At 45.9% G+C, this 19,330-nt stretch overlaps 1 protein-coding gene across 4 annotated transcripts in view; it reads left to right on the plus strand.

The window, feature by feature from the left end:
• The window catches only part of TAMM41 (TAM41 mitochondrial translocator assembly and maintenance homolog), a 55,176-nt gene extending 36,215 nt beyond the window's left edge, over positions 1-18,961 (plus strand). For 3 of the 4 annotated variants that reach the window (XM_024740208.1, XM_024740212.1, XM_024740211.1), the window contains 3 exons: positions 7,747-7,912; positions 9,418-9,480; positions 18,826-18,961. In XM_024740208.1, coding sequence (XP_024595976.1) covers positions 7,747-7,912; positions 9,418-9,480; positions 18,826-18,902 — 306 coding nt within the window. In that variant the 3' untranslated portion in view covers positions 18,903-18,961. Of the gene's footprint in view, positions 1-7,746; positions 7,913-9,417; positions 9,481-15,994 lie in introns of all 4 variants that reach the window. The other variant, XM_024740209.1, reaches the window with a different exon arrangement.
• The last annotated feature ends 369 nt before the right edge of the window (positions 18,962-19,330 follow it).

A 19,330-nucleotide genomic window follows, 5' to 3' on the forward strand; every position in this document is an offset into this window, starting at 1 on the left:
TTTCATTTATTTCTGCTCTGATCTTTATGATTTCTTTCCTTCTGCTAACTTTGGGTTTTGTTTGTTCTTCTTTCTCTAGTTCCTTTAGGTGTAAGGTTAGATTGTTTATTTGAGATTTTTCCTGTTTCTTGAGGTAGGCTTGTATTGCTCTAAACGTCCCTCTTAGAACTGCTTTTGCTGCATCCCGTAGATTTTGGATCGGCGTGTTTTTGTTGTCATTTGTCTCTAGGTTTTTTTTAATTTCCTTTTTTATTTCTTCAGTGATCTCTTGGTTATTTAGTAATGTATTGTTTAGCCTCCATGTGTTTGTGTTTTTTACGGTTTTTTCCCTGTAATTGATTTCTAATCTCATAGCATTGTGGTCAGAAAACATGCTTGATATGATTTCAAAATTCTTAAATTCACTGAGGCTTGATTTGTGACCCAAGATGTGATCTATCCTGGAGAATGTTCCATGTGCACTTGAGAAGAAAGTGTAATCTGCTGTTTTTGGATGGAATGTCCTATAAATATCAATTAAATCTATCTGGTCTATTGTGTCATTTAAAGCTTGTGTTTCCTTTTAATTTTCTGTTTGGTTGATCTGTCCATTGGTGTAAGTGAGGTGTTAAAGTCCCCCACTATTATTGTGTTACTGTCGATTTCCTCTTTTATAGCTGTTAGCAGTTGCCTTATGGTGAGGTGCTCTTATGTTGGGTGCATATATGTTTATAGTTGTTATATTCTCCTGTTGGATTGATCCCTTGATCATTATGTAGTGTCCTTCCTTGTGTCTTGTAACATTCTTTAACATCTATTTTATCTGATATGAGTATTGCTACTCCAGCTTTCTTTTGATTTCCATTTGCATGGAATATCTTTTTCCATCCCCTCACTTTCAGTCTGTATGTGTCCCTAGCGGGTCTCTTGTAGACGGCATATACATGGATCTTGTTTTTGTATCCCTTCAGCGAGCCTGTGTCTTTTGGTTGGACCATTTAATCCATTCACGTTTAAGGTAATTATCGATATGTATGTTCCTATTACCATTTTCTTAATTTTGGGGGGTTTGTTTTTGTAGGTCCTTCTCTTCTGTTTCCACTTAGAGAAGTTCCTTTAGTTGTAGAGCTGGTTTGGTGGTGCTGAATTCTCTTAGATTTTGCTTGTCTATAAACCTTTTGATTTCTCTGTCAAATCTGAATGAGATACTTGTTGGGTAGAATAATCTTGGTTGTAGGTTCTTCCGTTTGATCACTTTAAATATATCATGCCGCTCCCTCTGGCTTGTAGAGCTTCTGCTGAGAAATCAGCTGTTAACCTTAGAGTTCCCTTGTATGTTGTTTGTCATTTTTCCCTTATTGCTTTCAATAATTTTTCTTTGTCTTTAATTTTTGTCAGTTTGATTACTATGTGTCTTGGTGTGTTTCTCCTTTGGTTTGTCCTGCCTGGGACTCTCTGTGCTTCCTGGACTTGGGTGGCTATTTCCTTTCCCATGTTAGGGAAGTTTTCGACTATAATCTCTTAAAATATTTTCTCAGGTGTTTTCTCTCTCTCTTCTCCTTCTGGTACCCCTATAATGCAAATGTTGTTGCGTTTAATGTTGTCCCAGAGGTCTCTTAGGCTGTCTTCGTTTCTTTTCATTCTTTTCTCTTTATTATGTTCTACGGCAGTGAATTCCACCATTCTGTCTTCCAGGTCACTTGTCCATTCTTTTGCCTCAGTTATTCTACTATTGATTCCTTCTAGTGTATTTTTCATTTCAGTTATTGTATTGTTCATTTCTGTTTGTTTGTTCCTTAAATCTCCTAGGTCTTTGTTAAACATTTCTTGAGTCTTTTCAATCTTTGCCTTCATTCTTTTTCTGTGGTCCTGGATCATCTTTACTATCATTATTCTGACTTCTTTTTCTGGAAGGTTTCCTGTCTCCACTTCATTTAGTTGTTTTTCTGGGGTTTTATCTTGTTGCTTCATCTGGTACATAGCCCTCTGTGTTTTCATCTTGTCTGTCTTTCTGTGAATGTGGTTTTTGTTCTGCAGGCTGCAGGATTGTAGTTCTTGTTGCTTCTGCTGTCTGCCCTCTCATAGCTTTAAGTTTAATAGGATGCTTACTGTGTCCTCTGGGAGAAGCATTTCTTCTTTTGAAACTAGGATCTCTAGACCCACAGTCCTAAAGTTGTGGAGGTGGGAAGCACAGATTGCCCAGGTGGTCCCTGGGAATGACAGTAAGCAAGGCTGTTTCTCCTTTGACCCTGTGGTTCCCAGACTCATGTAGTCTAGCAGTTGGGAACATAGTACTCTATAACGGCCATGAATTTAGGGTATATACTGTGCCCCACTCTCACAGGGTATCATCTCTAAGCTGTTGCTCAGCTCTTCTTCAAAGCTCTTTCATTGGGTTTTTCAGTAGTGACACTATTGACATTTTAGGCTGAATAATTCTTTGTTGTAGGGACCAAAAATGTCCCCTTTTTGAGAACTACTGCTCTCCCAGGCTGGCAGCTCTGGTGCACTGTGTGGTAGGAACAGTGGAGCCGTGATCCTGTGCCCGTCCTGCACCTGTGCCCTGTGAGCCCTGTACAGTGGTATTGGCTGAGTCCTGTGGGCAGGAAAGGCAAGCCCATGCTCAGAATATGAGTCACTTCCAGGCAAGAGGAGTTGCTGCCCGTTCCCAGGTGGAAGGGATTCAGTGTAGTCAACTTATCACCAAGTGGCTGGTTAGTCTCAGGAGACGGTCGTGTTATGAGGATCTCAGTGTTGGCCTCTGTTGCTGTCAGGATAGACTTTCAGCCGCATCAGTGGCTCAGTCAGCCTTGGTGAGTAGAAGCCCCTGATATCGGATCTGGGCAGAGCCTCTGTCTCTCCCGCCCACTACCCCTGCCACAAGCCGTTATGCCACTGGGATGAAAGAGCCTGTTGAATCAACTGGCTAAATTGTTCTTTTGGTTGTTGTTGCTGCTTCTGTGTTGGATGCTCTCAGACGGAAGCATTAACGTACAAAACAAAAATCTTCTTACTTTGTGTCCCCTCCCATAGGTCCATCCACATGCCTCTTCCCCCCAAATCCTGTCTTCCACCTTCTAATCTTCTTCCTTTTAGGTCCCTAACCAACCAGTGAACCATCGTCCACTCTTTGAGTCTTTGTATATTCTCATCTTGGGCCCCTTTTCCATGTAAAGTGGGTAACCAGCTGTGCCACCTGCAGCGTACTCACTGGGACGATGGCTCCTCATCAGTGTCTTCCAGGGCCATCCCTGGGTGCGGCTGCAATGCATCATTTTCACCCCGTACATACTACAAGCCAAATCATCCATGAAGCAAGCCCATCCTTTATCCTCCTCCAAAAGCCTCCTTGTAGCCGTGTGCATGAGCCAGTGGAGAAGTAGAACATTATGTGCTGGTGCAACAGTGGAAATGATGGGGGTCTGGGCTTCCTGTTTGTGCAGCTGACTTGTGCCCTCTGGCCTTGCGCATGTCCAATGCTGGTGTATCTCTTACGTCCTACAGTGGATTGCTCTTGAGCTTCGTGACCTTATGACTTGGTGAATCTGGCAGATCCCAGTTCATAATGGGCAGTTCTTGATACATGGTCATTTGATGTCCCATGGTTAGAAGCTCTGTCTCTGCCAGAGTGTAGCATCTAGGAGCTGATTTCAAATGGTGTGTGGTTCTTCACTACAGATGGCGTGGCCTTGCTCCAGAACCCTAGCAGTCTCCATTGTGATCTCCTGCTGGGAGCCCACTGTAACTTCCCCTGGCTTCTCTGCACACTGAGGATGCCTTTAGTACCGTAGTTTACAGGGAGGTGTGGCCCACGTGGTGGAGGGCTGCTTGCCCTGCTGCCTGTATCTATCGCAGAGCTCGTTTTCGCTCTTGCCCCTCACAGACCTTGCATCCTTTTATATCGCTGGGTAAATGGCTCTGAGCATTATTCCCAAGTGTGGAATATGCTGCATCTAGGACCTGAAGCGGCCTATCAGGCAGTGTGCTTCATTCTTAGTGGTGAGAGGTACGAGATGCCGTAAGTTGATCTTTACTTTGGAGAGGCTGTCCCAGAGCTCCAGGTCACTTGACCCCTAAACTCCTCCCTGATGTGGTGTGCTCCTCACAATTCATGAGGTTTATCTTTTACCCGCTGGGGTGCATATATCTACCAAGGCCTCCAGTGTACTTGCCCTTTAGCGCTCACCAGGTGACAGCAGCAACGTGTCATTTATGTAGTGGACCAATGATATTATACAGAATATCCAAACAGTCTGGTTTTCTTTGAATATCTTATGACAGGGTAGAGGAGTTAACACGGCCCTGAGGCAGGTGGTAAGGCGCACTCTGGTCTGTCCTGTGCGGCCGCGAGCTGCTTCTCATCCTCCTTGCTCTGTGGATGGCAGAGAATGCGCTCGCCAGGCCTGTGGCCCCGTCCAGACACCTGAGGCTCTGCTGATACGCTTCAGCAGACTTCCCACATCTGCCACAGCCGGTACAGTGGGGCTTCTACTTGGTTGAGTTTGTGGTGGTCTGCTACCATCTGCCAGAATCCATTTGGATTTTGTGAAGGCCAGACTCAGTAGAGATATGATGGGACCGTCAGCTCTAGTATTAGTCAGGATTCTCCAGAGAAACAGGACCAATAGGATATATAGAGAAAGATTTATTTTAGGGAATTAACTCACAGAGTTGTGAGGGTTGGCAAGTTTGAAATTTGCAGGGCAAGCCAGCAGGCCAGAGACCCAGGGAAGAGTGTGTTGTACTCTTGAGCCCGAGGGCAATCTGGAGGCAGACTTCCTTCTTCCTCAGGAAACTTTAGTCTTTTTTCATAAGGCCTTCAACTGACTGGATGAGGCCCATCCATATTAACGGAGGTCATCTGCTACTCAAAGTCTACTGACTTAAAAAGATACCTTTACAGTAACATCTGGACTAAAGTTTAACCAAGCAACTGGGCCCTATAGCCTAGCCAAGTTGACATACAAAGTTAAATATCACACCCCTGCATCCTTCAGGTCTATAGGGTGCATTATTCTCTGCCATTCCTCCTGTGATGTGGTTTTGTTTTTTCATTATTCTTTTGGCCAGGGGGTGAGAACGGCAGCTTCAGAGGCTTCCACTTGGCCTTCTACACTATGATAGCTCCAAAATGCTGTCTGAGAATGTGCTTTCTAGGACCACTCTTGGTACCAGTTGTGTAAGATCAGGATTGGGGAGATTAGAAACAAAGACCATCTGATCCTGTGATGGCACTGTGGAGCTCGATGGCCCTTCCTAGCTGTCCCCACTTGGGGCAAAGAGACCAGGCCTTTGTACTCCTGCATTTTCCAGTCTTTGGATACAGGCAGCTCCCTTTGCCTGAGGACAGTTGTGGGAGGGACTCTGAGGGAGGGCGTCAGCCAACTTGCCCAGCAGCTGGCAGAATGAGTACCTTGCCCCAAAGCCAGGATGTGGTCGGTGCAACACAGCATCCACTATCATATGCCCATATCTGCTTTTTTAAAACATCAGCCTGATTGAGATATAATTTACATACTGTAAAATTCGGTGGGTTTTAGTCTGTTTACACAGTTGTGCAACCATCACCACAATCTAGTTTTACAACATTTTCATCACCCCAAAAAGAAACCCCATGCCCAGTAGCAGTACCTAGCTTCCCCTCCCGGCAGGCAGCCACTAATCTACTTTCTGACTCCGTGGATTTGCCTCTTCTAGAGACTTCCTGTAAATAGAATCATAGAACATGTGGTCTTTTCCATGTCTGCTTTTAAAATGCAATTTGACTCATAATTTAACTGAATGCTTTCACTTTTGTGTTTTAATGAGAATTGAAGAGTAAGGATAATTAAAATTTTGTAATTTATTTGAACATGTCACCTAATATTTTTTCTTGGAACACATACTTTCAAACAAAAACTCCAGTGCATTCCTTTCCTCAAGAGAAAGCAGTGGCAAATAACTGTTTTCTAATTCCTCATATTACTCAGCCATTTTGGCATCTCTAAAATTCCTGGAAGTTTCATAGGTAAAGCCTTGAAATATAAGATCCTAGTGACTAATCTCAATACTTGGCCCCAAAATATGAGTCTATAAATGTCATTTCTAGCATCTTTTACAGAAATATTCACATTTTTTGTCATTTATCTAGCCAAAGCTAAGTGGAGGTTGAATCCTGTGAATTTAGGACCATCTCCATGATAAATATGAAATATTTAGGTTAAAAAAACCTTCACCTTATTGAAGCCACTATATAATAGCATTTTCTTCTTTTTTGCATAGATTTATAGATAAAACTAGAAAATCTAGACATTGGCATATACTCAGTAAATATTTGTTGAATGAAAAAGTGGTAGAATGAATGAATTCTAATTATTAAGAAAGTCGGTCATATCTGGAAAATCTAAATCTAAAATTTAATACATTCATGTATCTATTCTTTTTTCTTACTGTTCTCTTAAAGTTAAAACCTAAACGTTTGTTGAAAGAATACAAGACAGATTCTTACTGGGAGAATAATGTGATGAGCTGCTGAGGGCAGTGGTACTGGTTTTCGCCTTGGCAGGGAGTCATATGTTTACATGATTTTGGAAGAATTTAGTTCCATGATGTAAAATATATTAGACTAGGAGTTAGGGAAGCTGGGTGTGGGCTTAGCTCTATGGATAACTCTTGATTCACAGGTTTCCAAGTAAAGTCTAATGCATAGTTTTATATATGCTTTATTTCTGTATTTTTCTTTAAATTTGATGTATTGTAGAATACACTGGGAACAGAAACCATTGGTATAACTTACTGCTGTTTAAGAAATAATGACAACTAAGCTTTATTGGTGCGGTTATTCATCCTCTTATTCAACCGATGTTTTTTGAGTACTTACTATGTGCCAGGGGATTAAAAGTGAATAAAGATTAGTCTCTGTCATCAGTTTATTTCTACAGTTTATGAAATACAGCATGGTACATAAAAGGCCCTACAGACAGGAGACACGAATTTAGATCCCAGTCTCTGATTGGCTGCATGTTACTGGCTATGTTACTTTGTGCCCCTGTGTTTAAAATGAGTACATGGGGAACTTCCCTGGTGGCACAGAGGTTAAGAATCCGCCTGCCAATGCAGGGGACACGGGTTCAAGCCCGGGTCTGGGAAGATCCCGCATGCCGTGGAGCAACTAAGCCTGGGTGCCACAACTACTGAGCCTGCGCTCTAGAGCCCATGAGCCACAACTGCAGAGCCCACATGTCACAACTACTGAAGCCCGCGCGCCTAGAGCCCGTGCTCCAACAACAAGAGAAGCCACCGCAATGAGAAGCCCACGCACCGCAACGAAGAGTAGCCCCCGTTCGCTGCAACTAGAGAAAGCCCGCGCGCAGCAACGAAGACCCAACACAGCCAAAAATAAATAAATAAATAAATAAAAGAAAATGAGTACTTGGGTGAGCCGGTGTGTCGATGAATTTTAGCTGAAATTTTACTTTCTTTAACTACCGGATTTAGAACAAATAGAAATTTTAAAACTGAGAGTCAAAAATTGATTCTTGAAAGAAATTTCTATTCTTAAGTACAAGTAGAATATCATAGGAAAAGAATTAACTTGTTCAAAGGAACTTAGAATCCTTAACACCTAGGCATTCACTTTCAGAAAGGAGAAAGTCTCCTTAGCACCTGCCTAGTCTACTAGGTGTGAGTTCATATATGTTCATGTGGTTTTAAGGAGAAGCCATGTGCTTTGAATATTTATAGAATTCAAAGCACTTTCCATAGACATCATCTTTTTTTTTTCCTTAGGTCGATAAAAGCCCAGAAGGACAGTTCACTCAACTAATGACATTGCCCAAAACCTTACAGCAACAAATAAATCATATTATGGACCCTCCTGGAAAAAACAGAGATGTGGAAGAAACTTTATTACAAGTGGCTCATGACCCCGACTGTGGAGACGTGGTGCGTCTAGGTACGTGCATGAATCTGACGGGGAGGAAGTGTTGGCTGGAGGGGGTCGGGGGGAGCAAACTTTGTGGCTGAGACGGGTTCTCTATTCTTTCTTGCCTAGTGAGATGGAGAGAGAGATTTCCTCTCAGAATAAGAAAGCACTAACAGTCTGGGGTTTTCCCAACCTAAATTCTTGTTTGTTTGAAGTAGGGTGCTGAAAGTACTTCTGTTTTTAGATCCCTGGGTCCTAAAACACTGACAGAGAGGGAAACAATGATTCTTTTGGTCCCAAGAGCATAATGTTTAGAAGTTATTTCAAAGACATGTGTTTGTTCCTCACGGTGGTCTGAGGAGGATGGAGACTGGTGATTTTTTTTTTTTTTTTTTTTTTTTTTATTGCGGTACGCGGGCCTCTCACTGTTGTGGCCTCTCCCGTTGCGGAGCACAGACTCCGGATGCGCAGGCTCAGCGGCCATGGCTCATGGGCCCAGCCGCTCCGCAGCATGTGGGATCTTCCCGGACCGGGGCACGAACCCGTGTCCCCTGCATCGGCAGGCGGACCCTCAACCACTGCGCCACCAGGGAAGCCCGGGACTGGTGACATTTTTAATGCTTTTATAACATCAAGAACACCACTCTCCTCGGCCGACGCCCCCTCGGTGTGGCTCCTGTGTGCACAGTAGGTCTGCTCCAACATGGCCCCTGTTCCTCACGTCATCCCCAATGTGGACCAAAAATCTGAGCTTGATCTTCAGAGACTTGCTGACTTTTGAGGTGTTACAGGTAATTTACAAGGTCGGTCAGTAAGGAAGGAAATCATGAAATTGAAAATGATGCCCTCCCTCAGATGAGCGTGCCGTTTACTGTTGAGTAGGTATTTGCTGAGCTTCCTCAGGGAGCAGCCTGGCCACCTGGCAGGATGCAAGTCACAGTGACGGTGTCGCATGGAGAGACCTGCCCGTCGGGCAGAGCGGAGCACGTGCCTAGGGCGCCGGCGCCTCTTCTGAAGATACATGTGGAGGCGTGTCTTTTCTGGTCATGGTGTGGGTCCTTCTGCCTTTCTGCAGGCGTGAAGGACTGTCCCGCTGTCCTCACCGAGGAGTCCTCTGAGTGATTTCAGAATAGTTTTCCTCCTAGGCAGAAAACGTTTGGTGTTTTTTTTCCCCAGTCTTTCCACATCTTGGAATTGAGAGCCAGCAGACTTAAGCAGATTTAAAGTGAAAAAAATGACCTTCAAGGGTCACCTAACCCACTGGTTGTAAGATGAGACGTCCCAGACCTAGAGTGGGGCGGTCATTTGCTTGTGTTCACACAGCTGGTCAGCGACACAGCTGGTCGTTGACACAGCTGGCAGCTCCAGTCTCCTGGACCTCGGTCCTGATACTCTTTTCACTGTCACTCTGACACCAGAGATAGATTTGCTGGTTTTATTGCATAGCTGGAAAGAATATTTAGTTTCAGGTTTTTAAAGTGTTAGGATGACTCACATCTGGCTTTTTTGGCATTGTTACTGTTTTTTTCTCACAGGGCTCTCAGCAATCGTGAGACCTTCCAGTATGAGACAGAGCACCAAAGGCATTTTCACTGCTGGTAAGAATTGTTAAAAATCCACACTTAACGTACCTGCTGGATTGAGCAGCCTCAGTGCTCCTGGTTAAAACGTAAAGCTTTATCTGTATCCTACAAGTACTTGCGAAATGCTGAATTTTGATGGTCATAACCTAGGACCCGGCAGTAACATATAGACAGGCAGATGGCGCTGTAATCCGGAGTCTGAGGTGCTGCTGGGAGGATTTGCTGCCCCTCTGCGTTTTCCCAGTTACTCCTTATGTGCAGGTTTCCCCTTGCGTTTTTATATCTGTGGGAGTTACACATGATATTGTTGCAAAAACAGCAGTACCTTGCCCTCCCCGCCGGCCAGTGTTCCTCTCCAGAGACAACCACTGCTGACTCTCCTGGTGGGTTATTTTTGTTTTCACTGCTGTTTCTCTGGATAATGAGCTTATATTGCTGCTTCTCTCCTTTTAATTTTAGGCATCATCTGTGGACTTCTCACTCTAGCAGATTAGAATTCAACTGCCCTCACCAACGCGCACACACACACCCCCGCACCCATCCCTCTGTGTTCCAAATATGGTTGTGCTGTAGCTTTAGTGAAGCCAATCTTGAGTTTCCATCGTCTGACTGTGTTACTGTGATTCATAGCTGAGCCATGTGATACACTTTTCCTTGCCTTCACAGCTTTCTTTTCCCACAGAGGCTGTCGTCACCTGTCTCGTGTGAGGAACCCTGTTTCCTGTATCTGGTGTCTTTGATTTTTGTGGCGCACAGCCTCATTTTGGTGAAGTGCACCATCCGGGAACTTCGTGGGAAAGGGGGCAGAGGAGGCAGATTTGGAGCCCATGTGTGGCCAAGTGTATCTTTAGTCCACCCTCACGCCTGACTGAGGCTTAGGCTGGAGATGATTAGAAATAGTTGTCCTTTAGAATTTTGATACTGTTGCTTCGATTATCTTCTCACTTCTAAGAAGTTCTGATTCTTAATCCTTTGTGTATGTTCTTTGTGGAAGGCTTTTAGGTCTTCTTTTAACCCCAGGGCTCTGAAGTTTCTCAGTGGTGTGTTTCGATGTGAGTCTGTTTTTATCTGTTACACTGAATACTCATTACCCTTCAGTTTGGAAACTCAGAGTATAAGAATATAGGAAAAATTTATTGTATTCGTTCTTCCCATCTATTTTCTTTCTTTTCTTTCTGGAACGCCTTTTATTCAAACATTGGACCTCCTAGACTGGTCCTTTGGTTTTCTTTCTTTCGTGTCCTCTTTGTCCTTTTTTTTTTCTTTTTTTTGCGATACGCGGGCCTCTCACTGTGGTGGCCTCTCCTGTTGCGGAGCACAGGCTCCGGACGCACAGGCTCAGCGGCCATGGCCCACGGGCCCAGCCGCTCCGCGGCATGTGGGATCTTCCCAGACCGGGGCACGAACCCATGTCCCCTGCATCGGCAGGTGGACTCTCAACCACTGCACCACCAGGGAAGCCCGATCTCTTTGTCCTTTTGTTTTGCTTTCTCCACTTGAGTTTCCATTGAGTTGTTTTATTTTTGTTATTTTAATTTCTAGGAGCTCTTCTCTTTTTTTGTTCTCTGAATATTCCTTTTTATTTTTAAATTTAAAACATCCTGTTCTTGTGTTATGGGCTTAAACATTTGAACATATCTTTGGATATTGCCAAGTTGCCAAAGTGGTTTATCATTTTATCATCCCACTAGGGGTAAACGAAAGTTCTCGTTTCTCGCCATTCTTTCCAACACTTGGTATTGTCTGATGACAGACCTTTCCAGTTCAGTCTCTCTTTATGCAGCTGTCTACTGAGCATCCCTTATGTGCTCGCCACGCAGGATACAGGGTGAACCCTGTACCATCCTGCCTTCAGAGGCTTCATCATCTAGCAGGGGAGACAGACACATAAATAGAAATTTGCGTTACTAGGGATAAATGGCGTAGAGGGAACCTGAAGAAGGGAGTGGTCTTTCAGTCTGATTCTGACCCCTGGCTTGAGATTGCCAGGGAGCTGCACGATCACACCTCTTAACGCCTCGCTTCGGTTGCCTGGGGACACGGCCAAATGTCGCCCTCCTGTATCTTTGGAAAGATTCAGCCCGTCCACAAAGGTTTAGTAGCACGTGTGCCAGACCTGCTCAGCTGAAGATTGTCCTACCACTCGGGGTGCATAGCTTTGCATTTCCAATTAAGATATTTATTTAATCTGTTTTCTTGCTGAGTTATCCTGGCAAGGCTGAAGATGAGGTGCTTTTGTTTGCTTGGGTGGCTCAGGCTATTAATCTGTGTTTTGCATGATTGCAACTCCCTTACCATAATCCTTGGGTGAGGCTGGATGCTTTGGGTTTTTTTATTTTTGGCTTCCTATGCTATAAGCAACTACTAGATTTATTGATTTTTTTTTTTTTAGTTGTGATAATGGTGGTGTTATGGGTTAAAAAATCATTTTCTTGTAGAAATACATACTAACATATTTACAGATGAAATGACAGAATGTCTGAGAATTGCTTCAAAAGAAAACATGTTGGAGGGAAGTGGGTAAGGGTGGGGATGACTCGAGATTGGCTATGAGTTGATACATTGTTGAAGCTGGTGAACATACATGGGAACATAATATGCCATTCTTTTATAAGCTTGAATTCATCTCTAATAAAAGGTTTTTAAAAATCCACCCTCATCATCTCTATTTTTTTTTTTTTGGCTGCATTGGGTCTTTGTTGCTGTGCATGGGCTTTCTCAAATTGTGGCGAGCAGGGGCTTCTCTTCGTTGCAGTGCGCGGGCTTCTCAATGCGGTGGCTTCTCCTGCTGCGGAGCACGGGCTCTAGGCATGCGGGCTTCAGTAGTTGTGGCGTGCGGGTTCAGTAGTTGTGGTGCACGGGCTTCCTTGCTCCACGGCACGTGGAATCTTCCTGGACCAGGGCTCAAACCCATGTCCCCTGCATTGGCAGGCGGATTCTTAACCACTGTGCCACCAGGGAAGTTCCATCCACCCTCATCATCTCTTGACACGTCAACCTGAAATGGATCTTTGGTCCTCTTTCCTCTTGTTCTTCCTGGTTGCCAGCAGAGGGCAGTGGGTATCATCTCATGGAACCCGCAGCCCAGATTTCCTTGTGGCGGTGGTGTGCCCAGTGCTGCCTCCTCTGAGTGCTCACTAATTTTCTCCCTTCCCCTCTAAAGACGTCTCACTGGATTGTGGAACCAGAGGGACGGAATGTCTGCAGCCTGCTCTGAGGTTGCAGGAATTGTGGGAGGTGATGCGCGTTCCTTCAGGTTTCGCTGGGTTTGCTTACCCTGTGCTCTGGCTTCTCTGGTTTATGGTGGTTGAGGGCTGTGATGAAGGTGGCCCAGGCCAAGGGCAGGGGTTTGTGAGCCTCAGAGATTAGGGTTCGAACTCCAGCTTAACTACTGTGACTTGGGTAAGTTACCTAATTTTTCTTAGTTTTAATTTCATAGGGGTAATTATGCCTGCCTCACTGGGTTGTGAAAATTATATCTTAAGACATATAAGAGCACCAGCACTGTGCCTGGTCTTTCCTCTTTGGTATCATTACCTAAAAGCTTCCTGCCGTATCTTTAGAACATGCCTCCTTGCATTTTCCTATTCAACTAGCAGTAGCCCCGTCACTAGGTCTCCAGCTGGAGTAAACTAGCAACCGTAGGCCCTGAGTGGCTGGTTTACTCTTTCTCTGTCCTCTAACTTCACAGCAAGCGTCAGAACCTCTCCCCTCCTGTGCGCTGCTCTTTAGAAGTCCTCTGGATGTGGCCATAATCGCTGTTGTTCTGCCTGGCTTGTGCTGGGTGCATCTTCCTGAAATCTCCCAAGTTCTGCCTCTGGTCAGGTTTTCAGCCAGCTGATGTATCACCTGCAGAGTGAGAAAATCCCAGGTTATTTGGTTGCACTTTTCCTCCTTTGTAGCCCTTATCACTCCTCCCCTCTGCAACCAGCCACTCGTAGTGGGGGTAAAAAGGAAGGGTCTCCTTAGCTAGTGAATAACTTTTATATTCAAATATTGTTAAATTCAGAGAGAGCGAAGCTAAGGTGGTGATAAGAAGGCCGTGGCTCAGAGCTGTAGTTCGCATCTTCGCTCTGTAACCTTGGTATGTTAACAGCCCTTCTTCCTTGAAATGGAGGGGATACTAATACCCAACTCGTGGCATGTTGTGAGAGTGTCCAGTGAGTCTAGATCTAAGTATCAGTCTCTTCCTGGAAGAGATGGAAGCCAGGCTCTATGTCAGCCCAAAGGGTTGCCCTTTCTAATGAACTGTGTTGGGTGACACGGCAGGTGTCCTCATGTGGTCTGACACTCTGTCTGTGTTAGTTCCCTGAAATTCCCCTACCATCAGATATACCCATGTTCCAAGGTGAGTACAGAACTACTTCCAAAACCAAACACTGTTTTCCCCTTTAGCCTGGGAGTCGGTTATTGGCAAGATAATACTGACTTCTTAGACTGTGCTGTTAATGGAGCAGCTGGTTTTTATCAGGGTCTCGGGGCAGCAGCTGCAACCAGGCAGCTCGGGAGAGCAGGAGACTGTTTAGCCTCCTGGTCCTTGCCTGCGCCGCCCTGCAGGGCAGCAGCACACCGCATCCCAGCTCAGCCCGGCCAAGCAAACATCATGTTCTGATCAGCCACAGCCATTCATGTGTCTAACCTGACTGAGTAGAGAGGCGTGGAACTCTTCGCATCTTTGCGGGACGGCGGGGGGGGGAGCTTGGGGAGAAATGGCTCAGGGGCTTAGCAGTTAGACTGAGAAGCAAGCAGGAGCCAGACAGGGGAAGGCCTGTAAAAGCCTGAAGGGGAATCCAGAGTTTCACTGAGGGGAGAGGGAAGCCGCTGAAGGATTGTCGAAAGACTGCTGTAGCGAGAGGATAGAGAGCAGCTTGGAGGGAGGTGACGCTGTTGCTTGGGAAACTGATCGGCTGCGGCTGCAGCCCGCCAGGTGAGGAGGCCTGGCCGCCCTGACTCAGGGTTTTGCAGGAGAGGCAGAGGAGAGATGCAGGCAATACTTGGAAGACGCATCCCCAGGTCTTGGTGATGGGAGGGATTTGGGCAGTGAAGCAGAGAGGAGTCAGAGAAGCTCCCAGGTTTCTGGCTTGGGGAGCGGAGGCGGAGGTGCCTTTCCTGGGGTGAGGGAACGTGGGGGAGGATGACAAGTTTAATCTATGAAATATTGCTTTATTTTTCCCCACCCGACTTTCTGGTCAATCAGAATTCACTTTGGAGTCAAATACCTATTTACCTCTGTAGCTTCAAAAGATTCAACTTAAACAAGACAGGTTTAGTCTTGTTCCTAAAAAGATTCTGGCACGCCTCGGCCGGTCCTTACCAGCCCTTTCCTGAAAGTGATAGAATGTATCATTGATTATCTTCTCCTTCTCATCTCTTATAACTGAAACATTTTATCCCCATTTTTTGGTACCTACATGTTTCAATAAGAAGGACACATGATAATAAAGATTTTTCTGGTGATGTATTTATCACTTAAACCTGAAAGTTTTAAAAATAAAACTGCCTCAGAAAAGATTTTCTTTGTAGATATAGCTAACTGTGGTTGGAAATTAATTGGAAGAATGTTTGGGGCTCGCTGATTTTCTCTCCTAAATATCTGAAATATAGGATTATGGGAAGGTAGAGACCTCTCACAACCTGGTCTTATCTCTGCCTCACATTGTTTCCTGGAGCATTTTGTCTGTCACTGGACCTATCAGTTTAAGGTCACGCAGGGAATTCATAGTATTACATATGTAGTGATTTTGCTGTAGGTAACATGAAACATACTGGAAATCAACAGAAGAAAAACCTTAGGAGCCATATATTAGAGTAGATTTCCGTTTGCTTCCAAAACAAAATCCTGACTCTGGTTACTAATCAGTGTTCATAACGACCAGCTTTAGGTAAATAAGGATCTGCCTAAACAGGATGTCGCTAAGGAGATGTTTGCACCTTTATCCCCTGGGGAAGGAGCAAAGTCAACAATGATGGTTCTTAGAGTAGAGTTTCTCTCTTAGCAGGCTGTCTTCCTTCAAGACGCATTCTAAATGCAGACTTCCTAAGTCACCATCGTCTTTAGAAAGGAAGCAGAAACCACACAAAAGCTCAGTGTCGGCCAAGTAGAACTCTGTGGATTATAAACTCTGTGAGGGCAGAGACCAGGGCTGTTGTTCATACCGGTGTCCCGAACAACTAGCTCTGTGTCCCGTATGTGTTGGTGCCCAGGAAATGCCTGTTCAGTGTATTTCAGTGACTGAATAAATGGAAGATTCTGAATTTTCTGGTAGTAGGGAAAGTCTCCATATATACAGAAAAGTACACAAATCGTAAATTTGGTGAATTTTCACAAAGTGAACAGACTCGTGAACCCAGTACCCAGGTGAAGAACTAGAATAGGGCCAGTTCCCCCAGAACCCCACTGTGCCCCGTCCAGTCACTGCTCCTCCCAGAGTACCCACTGTCCTGACCTCTAATGCCATGCTTCTGTTTTGCCCATTTTTGAACTTCATATAAATACATACTCTCTCATGTCTTTCACGCCCTGTAACAGCGGTGAGATTCCTCGTGGTGTAGGGAGTAGTCCGTTTATTCTCATTGCAACTCATCCGTCGTCTGACCAGAGCACAGTTCATCCCTTCTACTGTTGATGATTTCCCGGGTTGTCTCCAGTTTGGGGCTATCTCAAAGAGTCCTGCTATGCATGTTTTGGTACCTGTCTTCGAGCGAGCGTAGGTATGCATTTCTGTTAGGTTTTTAGTTACGGGTGGAATTACTGTATCATAAAGTGTGTGAATGTCCAGGTGTGGTAGATACTACCTAACAAGTGTCTAGGTTACACTCCAAGCAGCAGAGTTCCTGCTGCAGTACCTCCGTGACCAGTGCTTGATAGTAGGTCTTTTTCTTTTTAGGCCCTCTGGTAGGTGAGTAGACGTATCATATTGGAGTTTTAACTTGCACTTTCCTGATGACCGATAAAGTTGAGCGTTTGTTCACATGCTTACATGGTTGAAGATCCTCTTTTGTGAAGTACCTATTTTCTTTTGAATTGTCTGCCTTTTTTTTTTTTTTTTTTTTACCACTGAAATCTCTGTATAGTGTGGATACAGGTCCTTCGTTGGACAAGTGGAATGCAAAAGTCCCCCACTCTAGGGCTTGTCGTCTCGGTGTCTTAATGGTGTCTTTTGATGAAAAGTGCTTCATCTTACTTAGTCCAGTTTATCAGTTTTGTCCTGTAAGGTTAGCAGCTTTTTGTGTCCTGTTTAGGAAATACTGCCTACTCCAAGTTCATGAAGTTTAGTCCTCCACCTTCGTTGCAACGAGAATATTAAGGCAGGATCCTTCCTTCTAATCTCTTGGTTCTTAACCTTTTGAAAATCCTGGCTCCCAGTGAGACTCTGACTAAAACTCTGGGCCCTCTGCACAGACATGCACACGTGCGCACACCCCGCAAACCTCCCTGCAGCTTCAGGGAGTTCTCAGACTGAGGCCTGTCTGTTGGCCCCTCGTCGGAGAACCCGTAACCTAGTCCAACCTGTCAGTTTGCAGATGAGGAAGTCGATGCCCAGAGATGGGGAGTCTCCCTGTCCCCAGCGGGGACTAACATTCCGCTCTCCTGACTCCCATTCCAGTGCCCTTGCCAGATCAGTCCCCTGCTGCCGCCGTCCTGAGAATATGTCTCTGGCAGAGCTGTCGAAGGGAGAGACTTCTTAATTAAGGGAGGTTTCTATCCACTAGCAGCAAAAAATGGCTCCACAATGCCGCTCGTGGACTGTGGTGTATTTACCTTAAATGTTAAGCTCCCCAGAGTCTGTGAGGAAGGTTTGTGAAGCTGAGCTGGGACCCATTATGGTCGATGCCTCTTCCTCTCGCTGTGACTCAGTGCCCTGGAGTTGCCGCGTTGACCCTTACTGTGTGCAGCTACCTTGGTGTCTTGATCTGTTCTGCCTGGAATTTTAGAAAGCACCTTACGTAATAAGATTCCAGTCCCAGTGCTCGAGTGGGTGAGGTTTACCAGAGTGGTTGCTCCAGGGAGAAAATTAAAACGGGTGGAGGCAGGAAAAGGAGCTCTGAGTTTCTTGACGAGTCTCGGTTTGCAGGAGTCAGTCAGTGGACAAGCGAGGCCACAGCTTCTAGAAGCATTCACTAATGACTTGATCTGTGCCCTGCCTTTTTACCTGCCGCTGCCTGCAGTGGCGTCGTAAAAGGTCCTAAGTGCATGAGGCGGCCTACAGGTAACACGATCAGGTATTTTTGAGAGCGCTTACACGCCAGTGCTCAGAGCCTCCGGAACCAGTCCTGTTATACCTTGTGAGCGGTGCCCACACTACATGTCACACCTGCAGCGCAGACCACGGTCTGGATCCCAGGGTGGAAAAGACTGTTCGGATATTTGGGCCACACCCTGAAACACAGACTGAATGATCTCATCCTCAGCACAAAGAAGGTCAAGCCCGTAACACCGTCTGCAAATGGGATCCTGTGAGTCCTGACAGACAGCAGCACCCCGCTTAGTCCATGCCGTTGGACTTCTTTCCCGTAAACTCCCCCGAGAGCCTCTCCTCTGGTTTCATCAGGCACTTGTGACTCAGTAGATGGGGTGCTGGAAGGGCAGGTGTCTGAACAAGGTGCATCTGTTCCATCACTGCAGGTGTTTACTGAGCACCTGCTGTGTGCCGGGTGCTGCACTAAGTGATGGGGAACCCGGGATGAATAGGACAAGGTCCCCGTCCTCAAGGAGCTCCCGGTGTAGGCAGAGGGACAGGAGAGCACTGTGCAGTGTGGTGAGTGCTGAGCTGGGCGTCAGCACAGGCACCGTGGGACCAGGAGGAACAGTGGCTGAATCGGCTGGGGAGCCCGGTGCTTCCAGGGGAAAAATCTGAACGGGATCGCGGCGTCTACCAGGCAGGGTGTGGTGGGAACGCCCTTCACCGCGGGCCAACTGGCGTCACACGCAGGGACATGGCAGCAGTGCGCTGGGGGTGGTTGGGAGGCATCGGGGGCTAGAAAGGGGGCCAAGGACGCTCACTTACATACGGCGTCTTGTCTTTGCCTTCCTTTCTCCTCCGTTTTCAAAGAGCTGCTAAATTCAGAGGTTGCAGCATGCTCCTATCTGAAAGGACTCCCTTACCCCAGAAGCTTGGGTGCCTTTGGCATCCACATCACTGCTTCAGCAGATGCGGAAATCAGTCTTTTCCCTCCCGTTGATCACGATGGCCCCAGGGTCTCCTGGACCCTGTCAGGCCCCCAGGCTCTCCTGGAACCCCAGTCAGCCCATCGCTGTTCTACTCCAAAGATGCGTCTGATCCGAATACCACAGGACCTCCACTGAGCATCCACTCAGTAAGCCTCAGTGTTCTTACTCTCTCTTCTTTTCTCTTTTAGGCCTGAAGAAATCAGTGATTTATAGTTCTCTAAAACTGCATAAAATGTGGAAAGGATGGCTGAGAAAAACATCCTGATTTTGCTTGCTTTTATCTATGTTATGTGTAACTGAATAAAATGATCCTTTTTGACAGAACAGCGTCTGTTACTCTGACCTATTTGGTTGAATTTGAAGAGGTCTTGGTTTGCATGATACTGTACTGGATTTTGGAAATGTATGCGTCAGACCTTTATCCAGGGGGAACCAATACCTTTGAGGACTCAGCATGAGAAGAGTCCTCGTTACACACAGCACCATCTGGGCCCTGCTTTCCTGAGAGCTTCAGCTGTGGTCTGTTTGGCAACGAGGGTCGGAGGTCTAAGTGGCGGTGCACGCGCTGTGGACCGGCAGCCCCATGCTAGGGCAGGAGCTTTGGCTCTGTCTGCCTCGGCTCCATCCGCTCACTCGGTTTTCTCCAGTGAGAGCTCCAGTCAGCATCTTCCTGGATCTGGGTGTTTAACATTT

Source organism: Neophocaena asiaeorientalis, unplaced genomic scaffold (assembly GCF_003031525.2).
Source record: "Neophocaena asiaeorientalis asiaeorientalis breed wild unplaced genomic scaffold, Neophocaena_asiaeorientalis_V1.1 scaffold75, whole genome shotgun sequence".
NCBI lineage: Eukaryota > Metazoa > Chordata > Mammalia > Artiodactyla > Phocoenidae > Neophocaena > Neophocaena asiaeorientalis.